Source organism: Grammomys surdaster, unplaced genomic scaffold, assembly GCF_004785775.1.
Source record: "Grammomys surdaster isolate TR1022 unplaced genomic scaffold, NIH_TR_1.0 137, whole genome shotgun sequence".
Lineage (NCBI taxonomy): Eukaryota > Metazoa > Chordata > Mammalia > Rodentia > Muridae > Grammomys > Grammomys surdaster.
Genome location: NW_021604595.1, coordinates 9,912,021 through 9,927,681, shown reverse-complemented (window position 1 = coordinate 9,927,681; position 15,661 = coordinate 9,912,021). Strand labels below are relative to the sequence as shown.

General features: G+C 39.8%; 1 protein-coding gene across 1 annotated transcript in view; it reads right to left on the bottom strand.

Annotated features, from left to right (window-relative positions):
• Ofcc1 (orofacial cleft 1 candidate 1) overlaps nt 1–15,661 on the bottom strand; it is a 278,373-nt gene that overhangs the window by 189,134 nt on the left and 73,578 nt on the right. Inside the window, exons 6-8 of the mRNA XM_028763273.1 lie at nt 14,234–14,310; nt 8,082–8,202; nt 5,948–6,178 (exon numbers count right to left, since the gene is read on the bottom strand). Coding sequence (XP_028619106.1) covers nt 5,948–6,178; nt 8,082–8,202; nt 14,234–14,310 — 429 coding nt within the window. The remainder of the gene's footprint in view (nt 1–5,947; nt 6,179–8,081; nt 8,203–14,233; nt 14,311–15,661) is intronic.

Sequence of the window (15,661 nt, the reverse complement as noted above, 5' to 3'; positions counted from 1 at the left end):
GTCTCCCTTAAGGAAATATATTGAACATTCTAGCATTTCTAACATAAAGTACCTCAGAAAAACAGTCATATTTGGAAATGGGATCTTTTTATTTAACCAAATAATAATGGTGTCTTTAATATGGCTATGACCCAATATGGCAATGTCCTTATGAGGAAGAGTTACTTACATGGAGACAGACAGACTTTTATGTACAGCAAAGACGTGGTGAGGACCGTAGTGGACATCTACAAAGTGAAGAACCATTAACCCTGCCATAATCCATGAGAAACATCCAAAACCTTGCCTGATTTAACCTTGACTTTTTTCGGAAAATTTGTGAACTTTTTGAAGGCAGCCTTAGGAAAGAAATCCAATGTTCTTAGGAAGGAAAGGTTCCATTCATTTGTGGTACCTCTGGCCCAATGGCTGAGTGACTGGTGAGATAAAGCACGTTGTCTCAGTCTCTTTTCCTGATCTTTTGACAAAATACTGACAAAAGCAACTAAAGTTGCTTCTGTTATTCCAACTTGAGTTATTCTGACTCAAAGTTCAGGAGTACAGTTCATGGTGAGAAACAGAGGCAACAGGAGCCCAAAGCAGCTAACACCCCTCATCCACCATTAGGAAGCAGAGAGTGGTAAACACATGCTGGCCCTCAGCTCTGGTTCTCCATCTATATAGTTCAGGATTCCAGCCTGGGGATGGTGCCACACACTGTGGGTGGGTCTTTCCACCTCAATTAAGGTAATTAAGATAGCCCCCCACAGGCATATCCAGAGACCCATCTCCCAGGTGATCCTGGATCCTATCAAGTAGACAATATGAACTGTCATGCATGTCATTTGTCTCAGAATTGTAATCATGCTGCTTAGCTGACCCGATTCTTCTACTTCTATCACTAGAACGTGTTCACGTGGATTGATCTTTTTTCATCCTGTCTGCTCAGAGTTTGTGAGTGGCTTGCAGTGAGTCTGGGAAATTAATACCATCCATTCCTTTGTGTGACATTCACTTCTTTCCTTCTGGAAACTGTCAAAAAATAAGTATGTATAGATATTTTCACATTTTCCATTTTTTTTAACCTATAAATGCAGTAGCCTAGAGAACTGCTTCTCACCTGGATTTCTGATCATTTTGCTATTGGTTTAAAAGTTTTAATCTTCAATGTACCTTTTGAATTTTTCATTTCAGTCATTATTTTTTCACTATAGAATCATATTATAGGAAATTGTGGAGTCAGGAGAAACAACTTTAAACAAGCTTACGGAATAACTCTTGTTATTTATGATGATATAAATGACATATTGGTTTCTTAGATAATTTCTATTTAAAGGATTATTTTATTTTCAGTTAATTTTTAATGATTAATTTAATTAATTTCATTTATTTTTAGTTTTGTCTGTCCTTTTTGGTTACTATTTATTGGAACATCTAAAAGTTTTGAAATTCTATATCAAATAATCACAAACCCTTGTCCCATGAATTGGTGTTACATTCCAAACCTTTAGATAGCCAAATCTGACCATTCATTCTTCTCTTCCTCATATCACCACTGTCTAATCTGCCACTGTTCTCTTTGATTTTTTGTTTTGCTTTTTTGTTTGTTTGCTTGCTTGTTTTTCATGCACAAGGCTATCCGTTTTGTTCTTGAGTGGTTTATACATTCCTAAGCCTTTTACCCACATGTATGTAAACTCAAAATGTTTATAGAATGAAAGTCTGAAAATGAATATGCCTTTTAACCCCTGATTCTAGCAGAATGGTAGACTAAGATAACCTGAATATTTAACCTAGCCCACCATCTTGCCGGAACTAGAAGTCAAAAGGTATGTACGTCATGTAGCATATTTCCTCCCAAAGATTTACATCTGTAGGCCGTTAATGAATACTATGAACAAAGATGGCAATCTCTCTATTTGAAATGTTTCCAGGATAAGTGTCAGCAGAAGACAAGCAGATTCCCAATTTTTCTACCAAGGAGTTACTCAAAAATCTTCAGGTAAGCACTCAGATCCTCAGGCCTAAGCTCGGAATCCACAAATGAATTTGGCCTCATATGTTGATGTAAAGTAGTTGGTAATGTTCATGTGATCTGAGAGGCCTGAGACTCATATTTTTCCCTTCACTCATCTTCTTTGACCACCTCTATCTTATGATAAAGCAAGAACCATGTTAATATGTGGGGCAAGAACAACAACAAAACACTAGATATGGAACTGGTACCAAGGATATCTGGAGCAGTCACCACCAGCACATGTGTTGTTTCCCTTAGGAACCCTCTCCACCACCTATAAAGCAGCTGATGTTGCATTTAACCTTCAAGTGTTGGCCTCCTAGCTCAGCCTGATGCCAAAGGTAGAACACCTGTGACGCTGTAACATTGTTTTCTCCTCGATAAAGGTCAATCAGTAAGATAACCTTTTAGACATGTGACCTAAGTACATCCTCAGACTTAGTGTGTCTCCTGTAATTAGGCCATATTCTTTCATTTAGGCAATGCCTTCTTTGATCTTTAATTTTTCCACAGATACATGGTCATCTCTCTCTAGTTAGCACATGTATGGTATCCTGTGCCCTCCAGCTGCCTTAGGGAAGCTAATCACTTCCATTCATGGAGTAAGCAAAGAAATGGATCTCTCTGACTTATTTCTTAAATGTAATGAAGTAGATGTCGCAAGTGTCTCAATGTTTATTATAAGTCTAAGGCATGGTTTCATGTTTTTTTTTCTGAATGTATTTTTACTATTAGGAAACTATGATGCAATCACTGAGGGTATAGCCCAGTTGATAGGAATGAAGCCTTGCATTCACACCCTACTACCACCTAGACCAGGTGTTGTAGAACATGCCTGTGATCTCAGTCCTCTGGAGATGGAGACAGGAGGATCAGAAGTTCAAAGTTATCATCCTCTGCTATGTAATGAGTGAAGACTAATATGAGACACATGAGTCTCTCTTTTAAAAATAAATAAAAATAAATAAATAATATTTAAGTAAATAAATGAAATAACATTACAGTTTGTTGCTTGAAAGCACATTGTTTTACCTGTCAGTCTCCTACAAATGATAGCAGTGAGACCAGCAGGCAGAGTTGCATGCTTAATGAGAAAACTTGATGTTACTGGAGTGACTCTGACAAAGCAAATGGGACTTCCTCCAGCAGCAGCTTTTCACATTCTGGAAGTAGAAAGGCTTTTGTGACTTGTCTTTCCTGACAAATTATGGCTGTCTTAGGTGCTTCTCCTGTTTTTATTTTTATTTTTTGTGAGTGTTATGCTATTCATATATATATACTGAGTGTGAAGTAGCCTAGTGGGATTTTATTTCTTTGTTGGGAGGGGTGACATTCCCAGATTCTGCTAAGCATGAATATTAAGAGACAGACACAATTCATTGTTATTTTGTCAGTTTGCTAAAGAGTACATTTTCCTGCCTATGGCAGGAGGTAATTATGCTTTGTTTTTATTTTCTGGCACATGCAGAAATTTTAGGACTATTCTTTTAACCATTCTAAGATGCTTCCCTCTCTGACTGGCAGGAGCAGGGCATGCTTTTCTCATCCCAGGTATCACCATCCTGTCCTACAGACTCAGTGCAGCTTTGACACTTTAGGTAATCTTTGCAACCTCACTCTTTTAACTTGCAGTGAGCATCCTTCCTGACCTGCATGGTGCAACTCCTCCTATTGGCACTTTGCCCAGAGCCTACCCTGTGTACAAGTCAGCAAGCACATCAATACTGTAAAGAAATGCCAAAGGCAATGAGCTTATATAGTGCCTTTGGCTCATAATTTGGGAAATTCTGGTCCAACTTTAGTGCTATCCACTGCTTTCAGCCTCTGACAAAGGTGTGCCACAGTGGGGCATAGCTAGAATAGAATGACTTACCTCATGAAACAGGAAACAAAAATAGAAAAGAGTGGGGTTCACAGTCTCCTTCAAGGATGGAACCTCAACAGATGAAGGACCTCCCACTGTATTCTGCCTCTAAAGGGTCCACCATCTCAAAAGCTTAATAGTTCAACTCTGTGGATCAAGGTTCTCAAACTCCAAAGGACACAGCTCCACATGTGGGACCATTACAATGACTCAACAGATCATATGGGATATCTTCTACAAAGCCAACAAGAATAGACAAGGCTCCTTCATCCAGAGTTCATATTTTTACCCAGGGACTTGAAAGAGAATGGACAGCTAAACAAAAGCCAGTAATAAAGACAAACTATATCAGTCTGCAATATGAAACATTTAAAAACAAGACAGTTTGAAATGGATCAAAAGAATATAATGGTAGAGTATAGGGAACATGAAGTGAAGGAAAAATAAAAAGTATGTTAACCTATATTATTTTTAACCAAAGATTAACTTGAAAGTTATCTGGACTATAAGCACTTATAATGTTAATTAAAAGAAAAGTCCAGGTGCAAAATTTTATAATTTTCATAATTTTATAATATTTATACTATTTCAGTAAGGGAGATTATTAGACTTCTGCTATGTATTGGCAAGGCATCTTTCTGCACATACCTATGGTAGGACAACATCGCTATACCTACATCTTCCAAGTAGGCCCATAATAGAGCGTTGGCTATTCCCTCCATTTGATCTTGTTAGTCAAGGTCCCTTTTCCACTAAACATTTCCATACAATGAATTCTTACATTCCTGTTTCAAAGCAGTGTTTGATGTCATGGCTGTTACCTCAGTGAGTAAAATGTTTAAAGTTGGTCATACATGCACACAGGTATTGCTATTATTTAGTGCACATCTTCCATTGATGGGTCATGTTTGTCTTTGGTTTTTGGTTTTTGGTTTTTGTAACCCCTACCTATCTCCTTCTGCATGACAGAGTGACCACATTGTCTAATGGTTTTGATCGATGTTATTGGGTTTTCATAGTCACAATTTGCTATGGAGTTGTTTCTTAGTTACAGAGGAACAGGAAGGAATGGTTACATTAACACATCTGCTAGTAAAAAGCATAATGTGAAACTCTGTTTCCAGGTAGGGAAAAATTTTTCTCTTTGAACCTTATCCTTCAGAACCTGTGTCAATTCTGATGATTTTTATAATAATTCAAATTAATAAGGTGAAAGGCAGTCCTGCTGTGAACAGTCAATGCCATGCCTCCAGTACAGCAGCACAACCTGGGCTTCTAGGACTAATCAACTCTCCTTTCTCTCTTTGTCCTTTACCTACCCAGGAAGACACCATCTGTCCAGTGCAGATGCTCCAGGAGAAGTTGAACCTGGCTTTAATTCTCCTCTTGTACAGCTTCTCTCTGAACTTGATGTCCTCCTTTTCTCCAGGATCACTTCTAGCCTCCCCATCATGTTTTCTCCCAGCACCCTCCTTTCCAGAATGTGTTTGAACAGTCAGTATGACCTATTGCTTACTATACATACAATTCCTCCAACTCCTGGCTGCCTACACAGATATGCATGTGTCACATACAGTACATGTGTTACCATTATTTACTAAGAAACCCTGAAAACAGAAAAATCAGTAATCCATACTACACTCTTAACAAATAAAGAACACAGAATTAAATATCTCTTTACCTGCAATAAGGTTGGAATAGATAGATTATAGATAGATAGATAGATAGATAGATAGATAGATAGATAGATACTAGATAAATAATAGGTATAGAGGGATGATAGATAATAATAGATAATAAATAGAAAAGAGCTAGATGATAGATAGATAGATAGATAGATAGATAGATAGATAGATAGATAGATAGAGAAAGAGAGAGAGGAAAAGACAGAGAGAGACAGATAGACCAATAGATCTTTATTGAACACTTATCGAGTAAGTGAATTTGGTCATAGAAGATTATCTGAATACAATCCTTTGTATTGAGGACAGTGGGTTTATTCTGGACAGCGATTGATGGTGAGCAGATAGTGACAGCACCGTTTAATTAAACTCAAAGTACTATGTGTGCACAGAAGGTCAGCTTACCACAGAAAGGCTTTCGTGGAAATAGAGCCCCACGTCATAAAAGTTGCCACCATGATCAACTGGGCATGTTCTTGTCTTCAGCTGCTCAGTCTGATACCACTGGGAGACACAGCTACCCAGCTGATTGAGCAGAGACACTCTGAGGAAGTAGGAGCCTTGGGGAGCCTTGTCCTTGAGGCCCCTGATACATCTGATCTGTATTTGTAGACGATGTAACTGAGGCTGCTCACCCTACATAAAAGGAGGAGTTCTTGAATTACACAGGAACTGAGTAAAACCAAGCAATTAGCAACAATGGGCTTTTCAGAGGGTAAAAAAGGTAGACAATTATTTTTACTCAACCTGTAATTGTTAGGTATTAGCAATGATAACAGACAAGGACCCACAATGTATAATTAAGAGGTCAAAAATCAAACTCCCCCAGTGATGGGAGGGAAAGTTTAACTAGTGTTTAAGCATGGTATGTTAATAAGCTATGCCATCAGAAACCATTAATCTATTATAGTAAGATGGAATTAGCTGGAATCCAACACGTCTGAAAACCACACAGCAGGCCTGCTAAGATATTGGGGAATGGGAAACCCCAGCAGTAAGCGTCACACATGGCATGAGAAAGGCGGAGATCATAAACAATACTAATCACAGATAATAACGCCACATTGGTAAGTGACCTGCAAAACATGTAAGACTTACACCTCACTGGATCCAACATGCTCTCAGCATGTCAGCTTGTCCTACACGCTTCCAATGAGAGCCTGTCCCACAACAAGAGAGATATCTATCAAGGTCGGAGTCTTGGTCCATGGCATGTAACTGACACAAGACTGATTGTTTTATGGAACATTCAGGTTTCATTGCTCATTCACAGTTGACTGGGGCAGGCCATTTCCATGTTCAGTTATTGCCAAGAAGTTTATACAAATTAATGATTTTAGTGAACTATTGTTCCAGATTAAGTAAACACTAAAGCAAGATTATTGAGAATTCAGATATCATTAAATTTTATGTCTAGAGTCACTCACAAGTCCCTGAGTAATTCAACCCTGAAGAATTCACTGGTACTTTATCCTTCAATCACAAATAATGTCATGTTTAAAGACACATTACTCTTCTACCCAGGATAGGGATACCACCAGGTTAATCTACAGTTGACAGGAGAGAGTCTTTTTAATCCTGCCAAGAATTTATTGAGATAATGCATATTTCCATATAGATAATGCTTCTAGAATTAAGTAAACAAAAAAAGTTGTTCAATTTCTTTTGTTTCCCATTCAAATCATCCTTAAAAATGTAATCAGAATAACAATTATTTTTGGTTTAATTAGAAACTCTTAATTAACAACAAAGATTTAACCTTAATATTTTGGTTTCCAAAAATATTTTTTGAAAATTAACACCATCTGAATAAATAAGACAATCTCTTTAGACCTCAAGGCAGGATTACTGAAGCAGGCAGACGGAGTTATTAAACACATTCTAAATTAAACGCCTCTATGAATTTTATACTGAAATATATTGTGATAGTTTTGCATGCCAAATGTGACATTTTCTGTTTTAGATTCATCTTCTATAGTAATTTTTTTTTTGGAAATGTCATACAAACAAAGATTTTGTCATTTACCAATAGAATTACTATGCATGGTCGCCTAGCCCTCTCTGTGCAGGCTCTTGTGGTTGTTTCAAGTCAGCAAGCCATAAAGAATCTTTATCTCTCGGAAACACAGCAATTTGGAAGATAATCGAATGGTGACTAGGGGGCAGACGTGCCAGTCTGAGGAATTATACCACAATCTCTCTTGCATTTACAACCTCTGTCATGTATATGCAGGCAACGTGGGAGAAGGGGAACGAAGATTCATCAAATCTCACTCCTGTGTCACTTGCATGTTGGCAAGCCTACCTCCACGGATGGCTGAGACTGAACCTGGTTATCCTGGCACCCTGTGCTGAGGAATGTCAGTGACGTTCCATGAACAGCATTTGGCCTGTGTATGGTATTAGAATCAAACACGTTTAGTAAGCCCTGCTTTCTCTCAAGAAACCCTCAGGAGGAAAAGAATAGGTAAGGGCAGCCACACAATGGTTGTCTTCATCTGACATTTTGCAGCAGGAGAAGCCAGTCGAGAGTTCTCACCTTCCAGCAACTTCCTTCTGCTCTTCCGGATTCTTGAGTCACCTCTGGAGAAGAGCACTGCTCCGTGTCACTATCTTTTGTATAAGGATTGTCATCTGCAGTGCAAGGCTGACTCAGAGCTCTGCAGCAGGTATGAAAAGGAAGTTAAAAAAAAAAGAAAGATATTGAAAATGAAGCATGAAGAAAAAGCCGTGCTTTCAGATCCGCAATACAGTTTGATGTCTTTTTTCTTTCTTTCTTTTTTTTTGATTACCTAGCCATTAAATAAACAGCACATTGTAGGTGATGCACACGATTAAAGCATGGTTTTTGAAGCACAGCCCCATAAAATATATGACATGCTATATAAGGTACTGAGCTCCCAACAATTAAAATGTCAATTGTTTCAGAAATAGCCAGGAAATCAAATACAGTTGTCTCCCTTTATCGGAAGGAATGGGCTCAGGGACGCTTCATGGATACCAGAATCCACAGAGGCTCTTGTTCCTTATGTAACACATCATGGTATATACATAAATTCTATGCACATATACTATATTTTTTCAATATTTTATTTTAATGTTGTGTGCAAATATAAACCTGTGACTACTGAGATCAGAAGACAGCATCAGATCCCCTGGAGCCAGAGTTACAGGTAACTGTGAGTCACCCCACATGGGTCCTGAGAAACAAACTCTGGTCATCTGCAAGACATGTGAGCCTTCTAAACCCCTGGGCCATCTTTCCTGCCCCATTTCTTACCATATATTTTAAATAATCTCTAGAGCACTGCTTCTCTACCTCCCTAATGCTGTGAACCTTTAATGTAGTTTCTCATGTTTTGTTGACCCTCCAACCATAAAGTTTTTCTTTGTTATTTTATACCTATAAGTTTGCTATTGTTATGACTCATGATATAAACATCTGTGTTTTCTGATAGTCTTAGGCAAGCCCTATGGCAAGGTTGTTTGATCTCAAAAGGAATGGAGACCCACAGGTTGAGAACGACTGCTCTGGCTGGTTTATTAGTATACTTAATGAATGTAAAAATGATATAAATAGCTACCACACCACACTGTTTACCAATACCAGCATACCAACAGAGCAAATGTGCTCAGTATGGCTAAAACCATCATAGATCTAACTACAATTTCCATCCATTAGTGGCTGAATGCATATATGCAGAAGCCACAGATATAGAGGGCCATCTATATTTGATATGATTTCTTGTTGTTTCATTTTTTTTCTACCCGTTCTTCTTTGATCCCACAAATTGTTCATGAAACCTTGAGAAAAAAGCATTTATTTAAAATAGACGCTTGGCTGAAATGATGCAATCATTTTCTATCTTTGATGCAAGAGCCAGAGATCAAGCTTCATCTCTCTCCTTAAAATGCTCCCGGGCTCCTGTCCTCTTATGAATATGCACTCCCTTTAGTCAAGACTCTTCTTCATTGTTGATTTTTTTTTGTTTGTTTGTTTGCTTGCTTCTCAAACCCTGACATCATCTGTCCGCTTTCCCAAGCACATTTGAATTACGAAGAACTGTGTCTCCCACTTCTCCTGACTTAAGCTTAATTCCATCAGCAGGGCCATCTGTGACAATGACTGTACCCTCACCAGAGGAATAGCCTTTTGGGGTCTCACTGCTGATTCAGTTTCTATGATACAAATTATCTCCCTTAATGTGGTTGGAGCTGCATTGACACGGGGGTTCATTAGGACACCCATTTGCTGGCAATTCAATTTCAAATTAAATACACTTTGTTGTAAATTTTATTACTTTTAAACTACTGTATCTATTGTCTTTAATGGCCCTATTATACAGTTATGAAGGTAAACAGATTTCATTAGTAAACATCAAACATCTTATGTTAACCACAGTAAGATGGTTCCTCTCAGTTTCTTTCTTTGTTTCCTTGGTAAAAATTACAAGGTGCTCAGAAATGTCCTAAAATTTTAATCTGAGTACTAAGATGTTGCATGAGAGAGAGAGAGAGAGAGAGAGAGAGAGAGAGAGAGAGAGAGAGAGAGCGAGCGCGCGGGGGCGGGGGGAAAGAGCGAAAGAGCGAGCTAAAAGAAAACATGGCCCCTGGTAACAAGCCTACTCTTTTTCTAAACCTTATTTCCTGCAAGTCAAAAGAGTGAGGGACCACCACCCATCTTAAAATTTTTAATCCAGCATTTTTCCTGTCTAAAGGAAATACAGGGACAAAAAAAATGGAGCAAAGACTGAAGGAAAGGCCGTCCAGAGACTGCCCCATTTTGGATCCATCCCATCTACAGACACCGAACCCTGACACTATTGCTGATGCCAAGATGTGCTTACAGACAGGAGCCTCCTACGGCTATCCTCTGAGATGCTCTGCCAGCACCTGACTAAGATAGCTGGAGGTACTCACAGCCAATGATTGGACTGAGCCCAGGAACGCCAATGGAAGAGTTAAGGGAAGGACTGAAGGAGCTGAAGGGGATTGCAATCCCTTAGGAAGAAAAACTATATCAACTAACCTGATCCTCCAGAGCTCCTAGAGACTAAATCAACAACCAAAGTGTACACATGGAGGGACCCATGGCTCCAGTCGTACATGTAGCAGAGGATGGCCTTATCTGGCATCAATGGGAGGGGCGGCCCTTGGTCCTGTGAAAGCTTGTTAACCCAGCGTAGGGGGATGCTAGAGGGGTGAGGTGGGAGTGGGCAGGTGGGTGTGAGAGCACTCTCTTAGAGGCAAAGGGGAGGGGGGATACGATGGGGGTTTGTGGAGGGAAGACTGGGAAGGGGGACAACATTTGAAATGTTAATAAATAAAATAACCAATTAATTCTTTAAAAATTTAAAAAGAGTGAATACAAGAGAGCAGGTACTCAGAGACATTGTTGACTTGAACTCCTGTAAAGCAGTTGTTATCAAGGTCAGAGGCCAGGAGCAGGCATGAGATCCTGTCTGCATTGAAAATGGCCCCCACAGACTCATAGGAAGTGGTACTGTTGGGAGGTATGGCCTTGTTGGAGGAAGTATGTCACTGGAGGTGGGCTTTAGGGTTTCTGAAGCCCAAGTCAGGCCCAGCAGCATTCCTTCCCGCTGCCTCTGGATCTGGATGTAAAACCCTCAGCTCCTCCACTAGTACTAGGTCTGGCTGCATTGTACCATGCTTCCCACCAGGGGAATCATGGACTAAACCTCTGAAACTTTAAGCCAGCCCCCACTTAAATCGTTTCCTTTAAAGGAGTTGCTATGGTTAGGGTGTGTCTTCACAACAATAAGAACCTACGACCAGACCGAAAGTAGATCATCATTTCTGTCTTACTCTCTGATCAAGCATTAACTTTATGTTGATGGAGGTACAGTCATCTTCCATATACACTGAAAGGTAGGTTCTAAGACACCCACCCCCCCATTCCCAGAGGCCGAAACACAGCAACGTTCAATAACCTTATCTATAATGGTGTGCTATTGCAGGGAACTTATACATGCAGGCTCCCTTATAGGTGAAGTCATTTCTACCTATCTGACGTACAACACTTAATACAGTGCAAATTCTATGCAAATAGTTTCTGTGCTGGGGGGTTTAGAAGAGTAACAAAGGGGAAAAGAGCTGTCTGTCTTCAGTGTATATGTTGTGTCTGTTTATTTTTTAACAAATACTTTTTGGTTAAGACTTATTTCATTTTAAATTATGTGTACATATGTGTGTATATGTGAGTATGTACATGTGAAGGCATACTTGGACAGTATCCCAAGAGCCCCCAAAAGGATATCAGATCATCTAAAGCAGTGGTTCTCAACCCATGGGTTCCAATTCTGTGGGGGTATCTTGGATACCAGGTATTTACCTTACGATTCATAACAGTACCAAAATTACAGTTATGAAATAACAAGAAAGATAATGTTATGGTTGGGGGGTCGCCATAACATAAAGAACTGTATTAAAGGGTTGCAGCATTGAGAAGGTTGAGAGTCACTGACATAAAGCTTGCGCTACAGGTGATTTTGAGCCACCCAATACGGTTAACGGGGACTAAAGCTAAGCTTTCTCTGAAAGAGTCATATTTGCTCTTTAACTGAGCCATCACCCCAGCTCCTATAAATACTCCCTATCTAAGGCTGCTTGAGGCTGTGACAAGGTGAACACCATGGTTACGAAAGTCCGGTTGTATATGTGCTCCGTTGTGCATCATCAGAACCCTTCTCACAGCCTACAGACTAGATATAACCTCTGCAAAATACCAGCTTCTCCATGACTCGATAGCTAAATTATCCATCTTCAATACAAAGTGAAACTGATGCTATACATATTTTCTAACTTCTATTTTTCTACTTTGTTCATCATGCGCCTATTTTTTTTTATTTGCTACGTTTAGAATTTTAGGTATCTCTAGTGTTTAATTCTGTCTACTGCAATTATTTAAATGGTCCCTTATTGTTGGCTATTTAGGTTAGTTCCTGTTTTGGCTGTTGCAAGTTAGCCTGGAATTAGCTCTCTCACATGTAAAGTCTTACAGGCTTCCCTGACAATTTCCATAATACAAAGACCTATCATTAGAAACATTGGGTATGGAAGGGATGCTATTCTATGTTCTACTGGTCTCTAGTTGAACATAGAAATGACACCTTAATGATATATAATCCTAAGTGCACAGCTAGCATCTCCAGACACTACGTGGTCTTCACAGGGAGACAGGCAGCACTCTAGTGTTTACCCTATTTGCAGTTGGAACACAAGCTAAGGGAAGTGGCAATAAAGAGAAAGCACCTAGGCACAGCAGTCTTCTCAGCTTCAGCACCATTGACCTTTTTAACCAGGTAACACTTCGTTGTGGAGGTTGATCAGTGCCCTGCAAGACTATTTAATGAATCCTGCCCTCTTCTCATTGAATACTCTTAGACGACTTATCTAACGCCAGCTTCCATAATCAAAATGTCACTAGATGTTTCCAAATGTTCCCTGGGGATGACACTGATCCTTGCTGAGAACCGCTGATGTTCTCAGCATGATGTATGTAGCATTGAGCTTTCAGCAAGCTTAGAGAAACTCTTTCAGACATACTTTACTTCTTACCTCGTTCAAACCCCCAGGATATCGAACAGGTGTTATCACTCCTGCCTCACTGGCAGGCAGCTGATGCTGAAATATGCTGACAGCCTTGTTTCAAAGACAGACAGGCTGGGTAAATACTAATGCTGCAAATGAAACTATCCCAGCTGAAAACTGACTCCAAACACATGCCAGCTCTGGGCATGCTGGTGTGAAGTGACTGCTTAGCCCAAACCTTGGAAGTTCCTGGTCCAACAAACTGAACAATCTCATAGAGGTCAGTAAAACACAGCTCCCAGTTATACCAGCAAGGCTAGAAGGCCCTTCAGCAACATCTCAGAGATGAAGAATACTGCTCTATCCTGTAGAAGGAGCTAAGGTGGGAGGAGTAAGGAGAGGAAGAGGAGGAATGGGAGAAGAAGAAGAAGAAGAAGAAGAAGAAGAAGAAGAAGAAGAAGAAGAAGAAGAAGAAGAAGAAGAAGAAGAAGAGGAAGAGCGAGGATAAGTGAGAGAGAGAGAAAGAGAGAGGCGGGGAGATGGGGGTGGATATTCACATGTCTGTAGCAGTCAAAGGTAGTTGGTATATCTAGGTTGGGTATTGGGTTACACTTTGGATTGTATGGGTATTTTGTTACTGATCATTACCAAATATATAAGCCTTTGATTAATCTTTAAGCATTAGAGTCTCATCTTTCTACTGGGCCCGCGTGGACGGCAGGATGATCTGGGCAATGCCCAACCTTGTGGATACAGCACGGAAGATTGACAGAGCCAATCTGCCACACTGGCGTCTCGTGAGTGGGTGGCAGGGCTGGTGTTTCTTTCTGGCCAGTTCTAGCTGCTGTGTGCATGTGGCCTCCGGCCGAGAAACATGGCGGCTGAGCTAGGCAGAGCCGCGGCAGCTCAGATAGTCAGTATGACTGGCGGCCAATTTTGAAATAATTACTTCAACACTATCCCAGGATAATATGGGGCCACAGTTCTCTAAAGTCTAGCTCTCTAATTAAATCAACCAAGGAGTGCCTATTACCTGAAATCCATTCAGTCTTAATTCATAGGAAGACCACGCACACGCACATGCATGTACAAACACACAAATATACTTCAATGCACATTTCTTAACATTAAGGAACATACTTCTTGAATGCTTTTTCCTTCTTTAAACATGACATGGGAATGTCCTGGCTGAGTCCTTTTCTTTCAAATTTCCAATCCTGCATGGAAGAAAAGAAAGGTGAAAGCAAAATGTATAAAATTTATTCAGCACACACTCAACGTTCATCTTTGGAGCAATTGGATGCTCTAAAACCAGAACATGCCAAGCCCCCAAAATTATGATTCCTCAAGACAAATAAGAACAATAGAATTCTACCTAATGTGGCTGCAGTTTCATGAAACCTGACTTTCCTTACTCACATAATTGCTGCCCAGGACGATTCAGAGACCAAGAATGACATCTCGAAAGAGGAAAAACAGTGGATGATGATAACACAGATTCCTGTGTCTATTTCTAGTTCTTACTAACCAATCCCCATCCCAATCTTAATCCAATCATACTCCATGTGTATATTCTTTTCCCTCCTCTCTCTTCCATTTCTCTCTCTCTCTCTCTCTCTCTCTCTCTCTCTCTCTCTCTCTCTCTCCAGCATGTACATGAACATATGACTAAATATATAGAACACAAGAGATACTATAGTATTTTAGTCATGTACCCATTTCCAAAGTAAAAGGAGAAGTAATTACATTGAAAAATAAGTTTATTAATATTTGTATAGATATAATAATAATAACTCACATGGGCTTACTCTATAGAGGAGGGAGTGCTAGACACAGGATGAGCTGTTGGCTGGGATCACAGGCTCATGTGGCTTTGAAATCCAGACCAGCAGGTCTTGCATGCTCTTTGATGAAGTCTGAAGACTGAAAATGGCTCTCAGTGGCTCTGTGCATCTTCCCAATAAACTCCATGTTCCATGGTTTGAATTTCCCTTCTTTTTTAGTTTCTTTGATCCACTGATTTTTCACACCTCTCACTATCACTACATACCAATTGCTTGTGTTAATGAGCTTCCCCTTGACATTATTTCCATTTGGTTATTTTGTCATTGTTGTTGTTGGTTTGGACATCCCATACCTCTGCCATTTGGTTCCTCATCCTGCTTCCTGCTGGTGAATCTAAGAAGTTTGAGACATATCCTCATCTGATGGATTCTTTTTCTTTTCTTTTCTTTTCTTTTCTTTTCTTTTCTTTTCTTTTCTTTAGTTGAAGCAGAGGTTTCTTGGCTTTGTGAGGTTTCTGTGGGTTTTATTGACAATTTCTTCCTTTGGCAAAAGTGAGATATTGAGTGTCTCAGACTTCCATGACAGGAAGTGAGAAATGCTCAACTCTCCAGGAATTGTTTGATTGAGAGGAGCTGGGCACCCTTTCATCGCTTCAAAGTGTCTTTCCCTCTCCACAAACAGTACTCTGGGACTTTGCTTCTGATACTTCCGTAGTCCTAACGAAAGCTTCAGTGGTGACTCTTTTGACTTCCTGAGCCACAGTCTTCATTCAGGAGACATTTT